The sequence below is a fragment of the Ambystoma mexicanum genome, chromosome 5q, assembly GCF_040938575.1.
Source record: "Ambystoma mexicanum isolate Mex_15411 chromosome 5q, UKY_AmexF1_1, whole genome shotgun sequence".
NCBI lineage: Eukaryota > Metazoa > Chordata > Amphibia > Caudata > Ambystomatidae > Ambystoma > Ambystoma mexicanum.
Window position 1 is genome coordinate 942,015,152 of NC_090933.1, and position 16,208 is coordinate 942,031,359.

The following is a 16,208-nucleotide window of genomic DNA, read 5'->3' on the forward strand; positions in this document are numbered from 1 at the left end:
CTCAGCCACGGCGGCGGTCGAGGACAAAATTCGTAGGTGGCAGAACCTCCCCCTATCCGGACCGGCTAAGCTCTCACTCATAAAAATTACTCTGCTGCCTAAATTGCTCCGTGTTCTCCAGCGTCCTGATCTGGCCCGGGAAAGACTACTTCAGACTACATTTCCTCTTCGGCCAGTTCCTATGGCACTCTGGTGCGGTCAGGAAAAAGTGGACCGAACTGACTCCCACATATGATAAGGGAGGGGGTTGTCTGCAACGCACACCGAATTGTACTGCTGTCCTCCCAGGCACAATATGCATCATACTGTTACATAGTGGAGCTTCCCCCCCCCCCCCCCCATGTCGAACTGGAATCGCTGGCTGCAGGTCACACCGACCTCAAGACCCTCATGTTAGATACCCACTACAGGGATGATTCCCCGTTGGACCCGGTGGCCTCTACACCGAGGGCCTGGCGACTGCTCTTTGCCCAGGTGGGGGCCACTCACCTTTGCTATAAATGGCTCCCAATCTGGAACTTCCCGGGGCTACTGCCAATGCGTGATAAGGCGATTCATGTCCGTTGGGAACCGCTGGTTTACAGAGCATTCACTGACCTGTTTTCAAACAGGGCATTCATCACACGTGAGACCTGGAAACCAGGCCACGGAGATAATGGGGGTGACCTCTTAGACTACTATCGGGTCCGTGCTGCGATTGCAGCCCACTGGACCGCGTACCCGCAGGAACCTCCAGAAACTGATTCTCGCTTACATTGCCAACTCTGGATAGTAGCCACGTGGTGTCCTCGCTATATAAAATGGCATTGAATGGGATGGCCCCTCTCCCAGAAATCGTGCTCACGTTGGACAGAGGAATTGGCAAATGCCATTTCCGATACCCAATGGGCACACATGTGCGCACTCACCAGACTGGTCTCCCTCAACTTTTGCTTTAAATTCATGTACTTTAAGGTTCTACATCGCCTACACTATACCCCTGCCAGACTATCCAAAATGCCCCCCGCCCCCTACACTACATGGTTGTCCCAGATGTGATGAAACAGCAGAGGACCATCTACATATGTTCTGGGGATGCCGGCGACTGGAAACGTTTTGGTCAAGAATCATTGAGATTCTCTCTGACATAAACAAGCATCTCATTAGAGAAACACCCTCTGGGCGCGTTGTTTGGTTTGTGGTCTGGGCCCCTGGATAGAGACGACCAGGCCTTTTCCAACGTTGGTTGCATGCTGGCTAAAAGGTCAATACTCCTCCATTGGAAGAATAGGTGCCCCCCCCCCCAGCGTGGGCGAATGGATGCAAGCACTGACATGGGCGCAAGAAAGCAAGAATCTCTATGCCAACTCTCTTTCCCCCGTTACCAGACCCTGTGATATCTGGTGCAGTTTCTGCTCCTACCTGGCCCGAGAAGACTGGTGTGAATGAAACTGTTCATGCACTTTCAATGTTTCTGCTGACATACTCCTTATGTGTGATGACATCCGTACCGATGCAATCGGATATTAATGTACGAGACATCTGTCTAAAGGGTGACCCCCTTTCTCTGTTGTACCTTCAATCGCCAACTGTATAAATAAAAGTAAAAAACAAAAATTAAATACAATGGTGTTGGAGTCAGACTGGCGCCCCATAGACACTGGCACCACAGTGCTGCCTGCACTGCCTGATGCAAAGACCGGCCCTGACCTCCCTCACTTCCTGCCTACACCAGACACCCTGGTGCCAGAGGCAGGCTGCACTTGTGTATCTCGCCAAAGGCAAAGCGAACAATGGGACCAAACCTGGTTTGGCACGCAGAGTAAATCTCAAGAAGGACCTTTCCAAAAAGAAATGGCGAAAAAAAGAAAACCCGGGCAATTTTGACAAAAATGGCACCCTTGGGTGCTTTACTGTAGCTGTGAACACAGCCCGCGATAAATGCACACCACGGTAGTTAAAATGAAACCACTACCACCAGCCATTCAGTGAGGAAAGGGTAACAAAAATATGTTACATGAGAAGCTAGACAAAGGGTATACAAGGTAACCCCTCCATCACCCAATTCTAAAGATAGGGTGTGCGGGTAACAAATGTAAGTTAAGTCAATTTCACTTTACTGCTCTTGGAAACTGTAGTTTATCCAAGAGAAGGTATTTAAACCTTTGGGAAATCTGAAAGACTTCCCTGTGTCCCTGCACTGAAGGTGCTGTGTGACAATGTAAAAGATGTCACCTATGGAGTTTGTCAGACTCCACAACCGAAAGAAACAAAGTTCAGAAATCACATTAAAATACATGAGTGGGAAAAAGGTTCTCACTCTCTCCAGGTTAAGAAAAATAAAGTCCTCAAAATCCAGCAAAGTTGCTGGGGGACTCCAAGGTGGAGGGAATGAGCACATTTCTGAGAATTCTCCCCAACACTGGACAGCATAATTGGCTCTATGTAGGATTTCTACAGGATCTCTGGAGCAGGACTTCTTATTCAGAAGATCAGAGACAGATTAGCTTACCCAATGGAAGATCTGCTCTCACACACCCCAGCACGGATGGTGAAATCCATGCATACGCTCTAGACATACAGAAACCAGTTTATGGATGTGGACCAGACAGTCACAGCCCACTTCCTGGGAACACACGAATGGTCTTGCACTAGACAGAGAAAACCAAGTATTTCCCGGGCAAGTGCACGACCATAAAAGGATTTTCCTCGCAGGGCAGGAAGGCGGCCACAGAACAAGATGGCCAAAAAGGCAAGCAAAAACCTTGTGGCACGGCCATTTTAGGACACTTGCCACATTTAGTAGCCACACGCGGTAATCGTAGTAAGGCTAACAAAGTGTTGCAAAAATGTTCAAAATGCAACTGCTGCCACCAGCTTGTCGTTAGGCACAAAAAGTAAATTTTAAAAAAAAAAAACTTTCCAGTGTAGTCTAGGGTTGTACAAGAGTAACACCATTGCACTGCATTGTAAGATACACTGTGCAATGATGAAACTTTAACCAAAAAAATAGATAACATGTCAAAAGAAAAGGGAAACCATTTCCCAGTATTAACCGCCTTGAGGACTGGTCAGTTGCCCCATAACAAGCAAAAGTGGAGTGAATCTGAAGACTTCATTTCCCTGGAAAATGTCAGTACAGAGAACAAAAACGGAAAGTTTGGGGGTCCATAGAAATGGAGGGAAACTTGCTAAAAACCTTCCCCAACATTTAATGGATGGAACTTTCAGCCACTCGGTGGAATTTTACCAAAAGTTAAGGGGCCTGGCCAGCCCCACAGCACGGAGCGGTGTACCAGTAGTCCCAGTTCTGCTGTCTGGTATCTATGAAGTTGTTTGCACAGAACCAAATGCAAGCAAAACCAATGTTAGACCTATTGGCACCCGTTTTAAAACGGGCACAAATTGGGGGCTTAGCACTTGTTGCTGTAATGAAGGGGGAAGTAGGAACATTGTGTTTTACTGAGAAGCACCACTAGAAACTATTCAAATAGTACTACTAGCAGCATTCATCAATTAGCACTTGAAATGCAGATAAACTAGTGAGAAATATTGCTAGCCTTGATCTTCTTGGTACTTTGCCATACTACTAGTAGTGTTTATCGTACTTAAATATTAAAAGTATGACTTTTGGCTGCAATAGCAGAAGCCATCATCAAAGAGCGCTCAATAAAATAAAAAAACAGCAAGCAGTGGGGATATCTATGTTGGAACTCTGCATTGATACAGTGCATTTCATCTGTGCTGCATTTAGATGGTCAAATTATGGATGTGTTGTAGGATTGATTCTACAGTCGATTGTACAGCAATTCAAATCCATGAAGATTAAAAAGTACAAATACGCTAGAGATGAATAAATGTTTGCTTGACGGAGTGTAAAACCTAGGAGTAGAATAAAAACTTTTCATACCTTGTTTGTTTCTGTGGCTACAGTAGCTCGGATACTATTTGCTGAAAGCAGGACTATTTTTTCATTTGTTAGACCCAAAAATGTTGCTCGTGGATGATGTGGTGAGAGGTTCTTAAAAAAAAAAAAATACGAGATTATCGCAATTCACAGTCATGTTAATGATCAAAGAGGTTTCTTATTCTAGGTTTAATATATCATGCAGTTTGCACCAAGCAACATCAAAACATTTAAGAGAATATCAATTGGATCAAGAGAAATATCAGGTGCACAGAGAACGATGATGGTGGGCATACAGATGGTACCGAATTACAGACACTAGTAAAAGGAGAGTGGGAGCATATCATGTGATCCATGCTAGACAGTTACTTCATATTTATCTGTTATGTTAAGTCATTTATATGGCGCCAAAGGCATCCAGGCGCCATCAGAGGGCGATCTAATACCATAAGAGGAGGTACAGTAACTATCTATTATGCGAACAGGATGGTTTTTAGCTGTTTTCTGAATTCCAAATGATTTTCAGTATATTGCAGATGTTTCGGAAGGGTATTCCATGCCCGTGCAGCTTGCACATGAAAGGCATGTCCATTCCCTCGAGCTCTCGACACAATCAACTTCTAAAAAGGCATGCATTAGCAGATCGTAAATTTCTTTTAGGTTGGTGGATTCTCAGCCTATTTCTAATGATAGGCTGGGGCATCACCAAACACATTTATGGCAGGTGGTCAGTAATTTAAACTGAATTCTGTCTGAGACCGGAAGTCAATGGCCACCGAGGTAGGCTCTGTATGACTCATTTGATGTACAATGCGCACAGCAGCATTATGAATCTTTTTTAGTTTTTGAATGTCAGTCTTCCTGGCTCCCCCCAGAAGTCAGTTGCAATAGTCCACTCTCAGGAGTATCACGGCGTTGACGATTTTCTTCAGAAACCAGTGGAGCCACTTGTCGAAGCACCTTAAGGTGTTAGTTGGTGCTTTTTACAATAGCATCCACCTGTGTGCCACAATCCAGGCTCGCTTCCAAGTAGGTGCCCAGAGTCTTCACCTTAGCTGCTACTGCAATCTGACTGCCATCAATCTGAAAGTTTGTGTATGACAGGCTTAGTTTCTCTGGCTAGTTTAGAGCCGTATAGCATCCACTCAGTCTTGGCAGTGTTAATACATAACCAATTACTAGACATCCAGCTCTAGACTATCTGGTAGACTGAATCCAGCATCTGCTGATCTTGGTCATGTTCTCCAGTGATCTCCAATGCAAATTGGAAGTCGACTTCATAATTGCAGAAGAGGCCTAGATTTTCAAGGTCCAAACCTAGTGGGAAGATGTAAATATTAAAGAGTAGTGGGGAGAGGTACGCCCCCTCGGGAACGCCACAGGTGGCGATTTCAGCCTCTGATTCACTTTCCCCCCAGTGAACTCGAGAACTGCGTCCTTCAAGGAAAGATTTGAGCCAGATTATGGCCTCCGGTGACTGCCCCCCCCCCCCCAACGGTGGCCATCCGATCTAATAAGATTGTGGTCCAGCAAGTCAAAGGCTGCTGACAGATCCAACAGCATCAGCAGCCCCGACTTGCTGGATTCCAGCACAGAGAGCATGTAAGTCTGCAGATCCAGCAAGGCACTCTCTGTGCCGTGGAAACCGCGAAAGCCTGATTTTTTTTATGTAGAATTCCCATCTCTGAGACGTGGGCTTGAAGTTGCAGCATAGCTACTTTATCGATAAGTTTCAAAAACAATAAAGTGTTTGTAATTGGCATCAAATTTGCTGCATCATTATGATCTAATCTTGCTTTTTTTAATAATGGTTTAACAGCAACATTTTTATCAGAGACTGAATGTTACCAGTCCGAAAAGAGGAATTTACATTTGTGCAGAGGAAAGGGGCGAAAATGTCCTGCTCCAATATGATCTTTGAAGGGAGGAGCTCACCCAGACAGCTTGTGGGATGCATCTTTCTCAGAATGTTATGAATTTTCTGAAGTAGTATGGCTCCCTAAATCTAAAGCCAATTTGAGGCTTCTATGGGGGTTGCTCCCCATTACCCAAAGGTTGGGGGCCCTCTTCAGGATTGACGTGTCCTTCGTCATTTGCCTCATCACTGGCAGTGATGGTATGTAAGGTTGTCCTAGTTAATTCTTTCTGGATTTTCCTTTGGGCAGTTTTTAGTTTATCAGAGCAGGCTTTCTGTACTCAGTTGCAGTCTACATTAGTAGGTTTAATAATGGATTGGTGCTTGCAGGTTTCTCCCAAGAAATCTGATGAGTTCCTTGGTCTGGTTCCCAGCCTGGAGGATTTGTTCATTGTAAAAATTGTGCTTACTTTCCGCGATTCTGGTTTTGTAATTCTTTGCCTCAAGCTTCCAGATTTTCAGAAGTCTTATCTCTCAGCCAAGTATGTTCTGCTTGTCTTTTAGTGGTCTTTAGTTCAGCCAACTCAGGAGTAAACCATTTATGGTTAGGGTTTTCTGATAGTTCTAGTTTTCAGAGGAGCCGCATGATCTAACATGCTCAGGATCTCATCGTTATAGGTTTTAATAAGGACTTCCGGAATCATTCGTTTTTGTCATTGTGTCTAAACATTTTACGAGAATAGGTGCAGTAACAGCCTTCATGTTTCTGTTAAGCACTTTCTGCCCCAGTTCATGCTTTCTAGGTGAAAGGGATGGAAGTGTTATCTGAAAAGAGAATGAGAAGTGGTCCGACCAGATACATGGCGTGGTGATTATGTTATCAAGAAGGATGTTTCCACTTCCCACCCAATCGAGAGTATGTCCTTTTATATGGGTCGGTTCATTATATATTTTTATCTGGTGGCCATTTAGGGCCTTCTCAAGTGCAAGGGCTTTGTTGTCCTAAGCATGACCCTTCCAAAGATTGAAGTCACCCAATATCACCAAGGCGGAGTTTGTTGTCAATAATGGGCCTAAGAAATCGACAATCTCCTAGTTAAATGTAATTGATTCACTTGGTGGTCGATAAACTAAAACCAAGTTAATACTGTGATTGGAGTCAGGAAGTAGTTTAACATGTAACAAGTCAGTCTATACATTGTATTTTTACCTCATAAATTCCAAGTTCTTTTTTTCCATATTACTGCCACACCACCTCCTAGGCTCCCCTCCCAGTGCTTTCCGAAGAAAACATAACCGGGTGGTGTCACTAGTTCGATGGTAGGGCCGTGGGCATCTGTAAGCCAGGTTTCCGTGACGCACATGATATCCAGACAGTGTTGTAAAATATAGTCATGGACATCAATCATGTGTTTCACAAGAGATCTGGTGTTAAGTAACGCTACCGTTAGTTTTGGAGGGGGTAATCCTTTGGTAGTTAAGATGTCAGTTTTAGGGAAGGTTTTTATCTCGGGATGTGGGTCAGCAGTGACGTTATCAAGGTCCGTGATCTGTGACCAATCTATTACCACGGCTCTGTTCACACTGGGGATTGGTAGGCCAATCTTCTACTGTCTCCATGTTGACAACCAGAGTATCCAGACTATCAGGAGTGTAGACAATGCCTTGCATTTTAAGATGAATTTTGTCAAGCTCTAAGCTCCGCGCAAGGGATTCCTCTCTAGCCTTCGATATTGCCTGGAGTACTTCCGTCAAACCATTTAAGATGAATTCTGATAAGGAATGAGGAAAGTCTTACAATCATTACCAATTTTAGGTACAGTTAGATTAAGTGACTGACCCAGATTTGCACAATTTATATAGTTTAGTAACAAAAGCTGGCTTAGATGCTATTTCTCCAGAGTTCACCAATTAGCCACTGGAACATATATTAAAAATACTCACTTGTGCATTTCTGTAAGGTTCGGTTTCAACCCACTTCCACTGATAAAGCTCCCCTTTACAGCTCACTGCCACAAGCTCGGAATAAAGGGCTCCAATGGAAATAAACTTTGTCCCATCCTGCAAATGGTTAAGACATTTAAAAATATATAAGTAAGCTTAAAATAGTGTGTAGCAAACAGTTTACATGTATGCAAAGGGCAGGGAACAAATAAGGGTACACTATAGTGCTACATAAAATGTAATTTATTAACACATTTATCAATGCAAGTATAAAGCACTCCCACTAAAGACAATTTTGAAACAGATGACATTTTAAAAGGCCAGCCAAAGAAAAATGAACACAGAATCGTGTCACGCTAATTGCAACAACCGCCTTCTAATGTGCACAGACAATCACAAAGTTTCATTAATACTACTGAATGGCCAAGGGTTCTGCAGCACACAACATGCTGTGTTTGATGCATTGCAAATACCTTTGAAAGACTGTGGGCTAGGCCTCCAGAGCCAATGGTTGAGACTTGCAACACAAGCAATGAGGCCTCCAAAGAGTGGAAAATGCCCAATGTACACAAAGTAAACGCTTGAGAAGAGTACCATTGCAATAATTCATTGCAGAGTCAAACTGAAGTTCAGCCGTTGGGTATGACGGAACAGGACTTCCTGTTCCATAGCAACCAAAATGAGAAGCAGCATATATAAACAGGTTTCACCTTTGCCCAATTAAAATATGTGCTTGTTAGACAATAACAGTGAGTGTTAGGGAACATTTTATTTTTTGCAACTTTGCTACCATTGATTTAGTCAATGGGATCCACCGGATAGGTCTATGTTCTGCAACTTTGGGTTACTGGAGGTAAAAGTAAAAACATTTCAGCTTCACGTACATGCTCAACTCATTTATTTGGGGGACACTAGTCGGCCCCCATGGCTACCAGTGCAGGGAGGTTGGCTTTCCTTTACCTGGGTTTTGTGAGACCAAACTACAAAAAGATCTCCTTCAAGGAAACACCATCCAAAAGTAAATATGGTTAGTGTATTCAGCCTATATATTTCCCTAATTGGCAAGTATCATGAATTACATAGTGTGATCATAAACTCTCCATACACGCTATGTACTTTTCATACAGAAATAATATTATACAAAGTAAGAACCAATGTTTCAAATCTTAGTGCATTTAACTGAAGTTAAAATACTTTTTTCATATAAAGCCACCTCCAAATATTAAACTTGCCAAACACAGTGGTCAATTCAAAATCATCCAAATGTCACCAATCCACTTGTGCCATTCTAAACCCTCCCAAAGCAAGTCATATAAAGCTTGACATGTTTTGGTCCTCATGGACATTAACAGATCTTTTTCAGAAGACAAAAGAGTATCATGGAAGAAAGGAACTAAAAGCAAACATTGTCCACAAAAACATTAAAAGGCTGTCATCAATTAGCTTGACCTCTCATAATTGGATAGAACTAATTTGGAAATCATAAGGATGGGTAATATCCTCTTATGGCAAAAAGGTTCAGCCCCGACAATCTTCAGGGGCGCCATTGCTCACCAAAACTATTTAATAATTAGGACACAGGGCGGGGGATGCTATCAGGTTGCTTGGTTTGCAGGCTGAATCTACTCATGTAAGCACATGTTTCAAGCAACCCGATGCTGCTTCCCCCACCCCTGAGTGGGCTTATATATGCAGTGCCTAAGTCGCCCCTTTAAAATGCCACTTCATTTATGCCCCATGACACCCTTCACCTCGTGAAGAAGTTGCATTAATGCTCTTAGGGAACACAAGGCTTCTTAACTTCTGTTAAATGCACCATGAGATTTGTAACATTGTTTATTGCATTGTATCATATTGTGAATAAATGAAGTATATAGAAGGGAATTGATGATCAGACCATAAAACTCATGATGTTTATTTAGCAATTAAAGAAATATGTAGGCTGAATACAACAACCACATTTACTGTTGGGCATTTGTTTTTCTCTGAAGGTCGATCCTTTTGTCGTAAAATAGTAATTTCACCTTCATTTTTGCACCTGGCGATTAAGTTATATTCTGTGCTGTCAGTGTGTTGAAAATCTTTGTTTATTATTAATAAACAAGAACTGAGAACTGAAGAAACCACGCTACAAAAAACGCAGTGTGTTGTCATTCATGCTTGTTTTTTTCACATTGTGTGCACAGAGGTCACAGAGCGTCTAGGAGTACAACGATTATTATAATACAAAAGTAGTAGTTGGTACATTTTCATTACACAACATCTAAAACCAAATGTTCTAGTACAGTACATATATTTGAAATAACAAATACTTGAAACACCCAATGAAGAATCAAAGGAGAAAACAACGAGACAAAATCAAACAAGAACACAAAGAACAATTCAAACAGTAGTGTGATCTACTATAAGGTAGGCTAAGTACTACTGTAAAGCTGCTCTAGGGTATACAGAATGTTACCCTGGAGTGTTTTATTGTCCTTTTAATTTTTTATGTTGAAGGCAGGATTAATGGATAATCATGTCATTTGTCTGCATACGTGAGTTTAAAAATATGAAAAAACTGACAATGCTCATAATTTATTAGTCAGTCGAGCACTGGTACACGTTACAGCGTGCCGATGGTTGTGGCATCCATGTCAAGCCTTCCTCAGGATAGGTAAAACTAGTAACCCTCGTGGGGGGCAGAAAAAGACATGAATGTTTCAATACTCCATACTCATCATCGACAAATCTTTTGTTAAACACTGCCAATTTAATTGGAAAAATTCCACATAGTGCTTACCCTGTACTACAGATAGAGGTGTGAAAGATTTGTGATATTTTCTCTCCAGTCACAGGAGCTCTTGTGCTCGGGGGACAAATCCTCTCTTGCACCCAGAGTAGGTCAATCTTTTGGTGATACTAAATTTAGCAGTGCGTTTCAGGGGCAATTTTGCACACCTTTCCTTTTTGTTCGGAAAGATTAACTTTCTGCTGCTTTCCTCCCATAGACGTACTTGCAACACCCTATCGTTTTGCTAGACATTTGAGGTAAGTAAAGCCATCAGCTTTACTTCCCTTGCTTTTTGCTCACTTTCATGGGGAAACTGATCAGTGCTTAATACTATCAATATTGGAGACCCTGTATCCTTTAGTGAATTTACTTTTTACGTGCACACGTCACCGTAAAGTGAACACTGCAGTTTGGATACTTTGTATTCTTATAACTTTCTTTTGGAACTTTGTGGTTACAACCACAATGTGTCCAGGGTGGGGTGGTGATTTGTTTTTTACTTGTGCACTTTTGCATCTTACAGCATAATTCTATTTAAGTAGCATATACTTTGATATGGCCATGCCACAAGATTTTCACATGTTCTTTTGCCATTATTCAGATGGATTTCCAAAATGAATCCTTCTAGGAGAATTTTGGGAGGCCAACCTATTATTGTGAACAAGGGAGACATGGAGAGGTTGGCCAAAACCCAGTCAAGATAAGGTAGATGCGCAGTCAATGCTTAGTCTCGGGAAAAGTGTGAGTGCTCTATAGCTACAAGGAGTACAAATGGAGCCGCACCAATAATTCCATTTAGACAGGAAGTATAACAATACAGGTATTAGACCTTGAGTTAACACTCAAAGCATACCAAAATCTCGATTAAATATTATCACAAATCCTTATAAAATACACATTCACCACTAGGATAAAATAGAATTGCATAGGAATCAATTACCAGGGTGTTAGGTAAGAATTAGTGCAGTCCAACTGGTGTGGGACTACGCAGGTAATCTCTTGGTATTAGGCATTATAGGCCTCTACTATACAAGTTGTTAGTGTGACCGAGCAGCCAGGCTTATCTTAAGAGGAGTAATGTGAGCTGTAGAGCTGTACAATGAAATCAGTAAATACAAGTATCCAATAAAACAGTTAAATGATATGCATTACGTACCGTAAAAGCATTTCGGATGGTTATATCCGCTTAGATTCACATGCGGTGCATATGGTCCGACATCCAGTGGTAACTCTGATGCTGGAAAAGCATCGGAGGGACAGGGCCTCCGTATCCTTGTTCTTGATTGCTTTTTATCATGTGTTCTGTTGCGTTTTAAACGCAAGAGTTCATGTGGGACTCCTGGCGGTGCAGCTCTTTTTCTTTGGTGTACAGACCCATGGGATAACCGTATGGCACTCATGGGTAGGGGTACAACGCTGTGCCCCTAGTGTATGTTTTTAGGCACCTGTGTGTGGCCCACAGAAGAGGGTACAGGCTGGTGGCAGTTGTGCGCTGAATTGACTGGTGCCCTGAGCGTCCTCCATTTTTGGATGCCCAGGCCCTGTCATTGGAATCGGTAGATTCCTGATTTAGACAAGATGGCCGCCGTGGCCTCTCGCCTTCCATCGCCTGTTACCTTGATCTTCCCAAAGTCCCGGGAAGCCCGGACTCTGTCCCTTCCCCCTGACTGGCTGTTGGGTGGAAGTTCCATATATGGAAGTGTGGGGGGGGGGGGGGGAAGTGCCGACCAGACTAGCTGGAGCCTTCCCAACGACCATATGTTGTGGATACACCTGTGGGTGAGACCTGGGTGAATTGAGTGTGTGACAAATCTACACTTCTTGTTGTGGATGTCTGGTACCTGGTGTTTGACACAATGACTGAGACAGCCCTGCCCGAAACTGGAATGAACTCAGTGTGTAGTGTTGAATAGCATGGTACTTGTCCAAATCCACATTCTGTGTTGTGAGTGTCTGGATGGAGAAGAATGGCATGAATGCACTGTGTGCCTGATTGGCTGGCTGACTGATGAATGCCCTTCGAAGTGATTGGCTGCCTGAGTGTGACCCAGCAGAATGAATGGGAGATCAACAGTATATCTGGGAATCTCTCACTGCTAGGAAGTGTGTTCAGAAGCTGAAGTCCAAACTACGAAGAGTAACTGGAGTGAAACTGGAGTGAAACTGAAGCTTGACCTTGAAGCCCTGCTGGAAGAGAAGAATTGCTGTTGCTCTTCTTCACCAATCTGAAAGCTGCTATGTCTCCAAGGACTGGCCCATAGAGGACCTGGTAAAGCACCCTCTTCCCCAGCTACGAGGGACCATCATGCACCAGCTGATCTTTGTCAAAGCTCCCTGGTAGACCGACCTACGACGGCTGACGACCGGAGACTGGGACTGCCGCGGAATCCCAAACAGAAGTGGCCGGACTGTTGTCCGCCAGTGTCGACGACCGCCGTCGCCAACTGGAGCCGCCATGCTCCTGTTGCCCAAGAAATTTCGATTCACGGACAAGCTCATCCACACCGCTGCCCGCCTTATCCCGTCGGAGAAGGCCAGGCCGTTGACGCATGCGAGGAGTATCCGCTGGTGGGTTTCCCGCCACCCAAAGAGCACAGACACCGACGACTCGGCACCCGTGCTGGGCCACAGTTCTTCAAACTCTTTGCGGTCCAGAACTATCGACATAGAGGTGCCCCGCACGCCTCTTCCTTGCAGGACATTTACGCTTCCCAGTCAACGAACACTGCTGGGAAAGAAGCTGCCACTTCACCGCCGTAGTTCACTCTGTTCTTCGCCGGACGTTCGACGACCCGTGACTCCTGCCTTAAAGGGAGGGCACTCAAGAAGGGCCATCAATTTCCCCGACGAGGAACGTTACACCACCAGGTACTTTGGGGTTGCTGAAACTATTGGAAAGACTCATGTGAAAAATATATGGACTGGGCTTGTGATATGTCTTTATACTACAGGTTGCCCAGGAGAGGGGGGAGGAGGGGGGGGGATGTCCACACACAACCGCGTCTAGGTAAACAGGGCCAGTATTCTGCCAATTGTTCTAACCAACTGCTTTCCTCTTATATCTATTGTTGGTTTCCTTTACAAACTGATTTGTGTGACATTTAACCGTACAGTTGATGCACTTTAAAGAGATCGAATAGTAATTGTGGTACCACTTAGAACTGTATAGATTTGCCATTATAGATAACCGAGTACAAAGTGAGTTATCGTGATATTGTATAACCTTGAACATTATATAAAGACTGTTTTCACTAATAAAGTGTGCGGACATTCCTTTGTGGGTGCTTGGGGACTACACTGTACTCAAGAACCAGCCCGCATCACCTCCTGAGAAGCTAGGCCTTGATTGCTCGACCACGATACCAATAATCGAGAATCTTGGCTGGGGTCCTCTCTGCCTCTTCTCTGCCATAGAAAGCAGAATTACAGACACCCCCCCTCCGGTCTTTACGGCAACTGCAGAGTATTGCATCTTGTCTTTCGAGAATCGAAAGGGGATGTCGACATGGGCTTGCCTGTAACACTATCCGTGAGGTGTAGTGTACCCAAGATCCCTCACGCGTCGAGGTCCCTCCGATTGTATTTTTTCTACCGAGAGGGAGCCTTATGGCTATTGTGAGCGAGCACAGAAAAGAGAGAAAGTGGTAAGATGTCTATGTTCCTTCCATCCGAGCGGGGAGGAAGGGTTGGCGCATGTGAATCTAAGCAGATACAATCATCAGAAATGCTATTACAGTAAGTAATGCATGTCTTCTGATGCTTGTTCATCTGCTTAGAATCACATGCTGCGCATAGACTAGCAAGCAGTACCCGGAGTTGGAGGTGGGTTGTGAGAAGGAACAGTAGTGAAAAGATGCATTAGTACTGCCTGTCCCACCTGAGAATCAGACCTAGAATGAGTGTCTGGGCAATAGTGTTTTGTAAAGGTGTGTGCAGAACTCCAGGTTGCTGCTTTGCAAATGGACTCTAAGGGAACATTTGCAATGAATGCTATGGATGCCCCAGTGCCTCGAGTAGAATGCTCTAGGCTTGAAGGACAGTTCTCTCTTAGCAAGAGTAACAGTGTGATGCATTTGACAAATCGACCTTGGGATAGCTGATTTAGAGACAGGATCCCCTTCTCCACCAGCTGCCACTTAAACGAAAAATTGGTTTGTTTTCCTCAGTGGTTTACTTCTTTCCAGGTAGAATACGACTGCCCTGCGCACATCTAGTGTGTAGGCTTCTTCAGCCATGCTAGTGGGATTCTGGAAAAAAGTATGTAGTTCAATCGATTGGTTCACATGGAACTTCGAGATGAATTTAGGCGCAAATCTGGGGTGAGTGTGCAGAACTACCTTATCCCTGCGGACTGTAACAAAGGGCTCTAGAACAGAAAGAGCCTGTAGTTCGCTAACCCTTCTAATAGAAGTGATAGCCACTAGGAAGTCCGTTTTATAAGTCAGGTCTTTTAGGCTTGCTTTATGCATTGGCTCAAAGGGAGCTCCCATGAGCCTGGTAAAAACCACATTTATGTCCCACCCAGGAGCTTGGTGAGAAATGGGAGGATAAATCCTCTTAACCCCTTCCATAAAGGCCTTAATCACCAGTATTTTCCACCACAACACCTTTTGTTGTGATGTGGTAAGCTGAGAAATCAGCCAGATGAACCAACCGAGTGTCTAACAGATGGGTAAGGTACAGCACAATATGTGTGTGACGCCCTTGGAATTACACGAGATGACAAAATGTTTCCATTTGCTGGCATAGAAATAACGTGCGTTAGGTTTTCTAGCTTCCCTGAGTATGTCCATGCACCTCTGAGGGAGCTGTAGGTGTCCAAACTCTATGACCTCAGGAGCCAGGCTGCTAAGTTCAGAGTTTGTGGCCATGGGTGGAGGGGTCTCCTCCCTGTCCCCCGAGACAACATGTTGTATGGGCAGGGTAGTTTTACTGGTGGGGAGAGGGACATTTCCATCAGATGAGCGAACCAGGGTTGGCGGGCACACATGGGGGGGGGGGGGGCACCAGTTTCATGTTAACTGGTTCCTAGTGCATCTTGTGCACCATCTTGTTGAGAAGGGGAGTCGGTGGGGGGGGGCAGGGGTGGGGGTAGGGGTATTCGCGTAGACAAATTTCCCTAAGCAGGTTATCCAGAGACCATTCCCCCATGGAGCGGTTCTGGGGTACCTGGAGGCGTAGTCTTGGCATTGGGCGCTCTAAGTTGCGAACAGGTCGACACAATGTCTTCGTGCAGACGCCATTCGAATTCTTCAGGCAGAGGAAAATCCCTGCTGAGCACGTCTGCCAGTAGATTCAGTTCCCCTGGAACATGTTGGGACAAAAGAAACATCTGGTGTCAGAGCCCATATACAAATGTTTTGGGACAGCTTGGATAGACCTGGAGAGTGAGTGCCCCCCTGTTTGTTCAGGTAATACATGGCTGTAGTGCTGTCTGTTAGAATCATCACTGTCTTCCATTGTAGTTGCATCTGAAAGGCCTTTAATACCTTGAACACGCCAATAGCTCCAGTAAATTTATATGGTTGGATGCTACTTGAGGGGACCACACTCCATGTGCTGTCTGCTGAAGCAGGTGAGCCCCTGGCCCGTGAGAGATGAGTCTGTCGTGAGAGTGGCTTCCACTGAAGAGGTGGTGAAGGTCTTCCCCTTCAAGAGGTTTTCTCTTGAACAACACTGCAGAGAGAGAACGAGGGCTGGCAAGACAACTACCAGATCTTCCCATTGTCTGCTGGCCTGACCCAACTGGC

At 44.4% G+C, this 16,208-nt stretch overlaps 1 protein-coding gene across 9 annotated transcripts in view; it reads right to left on the reverse strand.

Moving 5' to 3' along the window:
* Positions 1-16,208, reverse strand: part of UBR5 (ubiquitin protein ligase E3 component n-recognin 5) — a 2,447,509-nt gene that overhangs the window by 2,079,220 nt on the left and 352,081 nt on the right. For all 9 annotated transcript variants that reach the window (XM_069621460.1, XM_069621458.1, XM_069621459.1 and 6 more), the window contains 2 exons: positions 7,686-7,802; positions 3,890-4,000 (listed from right to left, as the gene is read on the reverse strand). In XM_069621460.1, the coding sequence (XP_069477561.1) occupies positions 3,890-4,000; positions 7,686-7,802 (228 nt within the window). The remainder of the gene's footprint in view (positions 1-3,889; positions 4,001-7,685; positions 7,803-16,208) is intronic.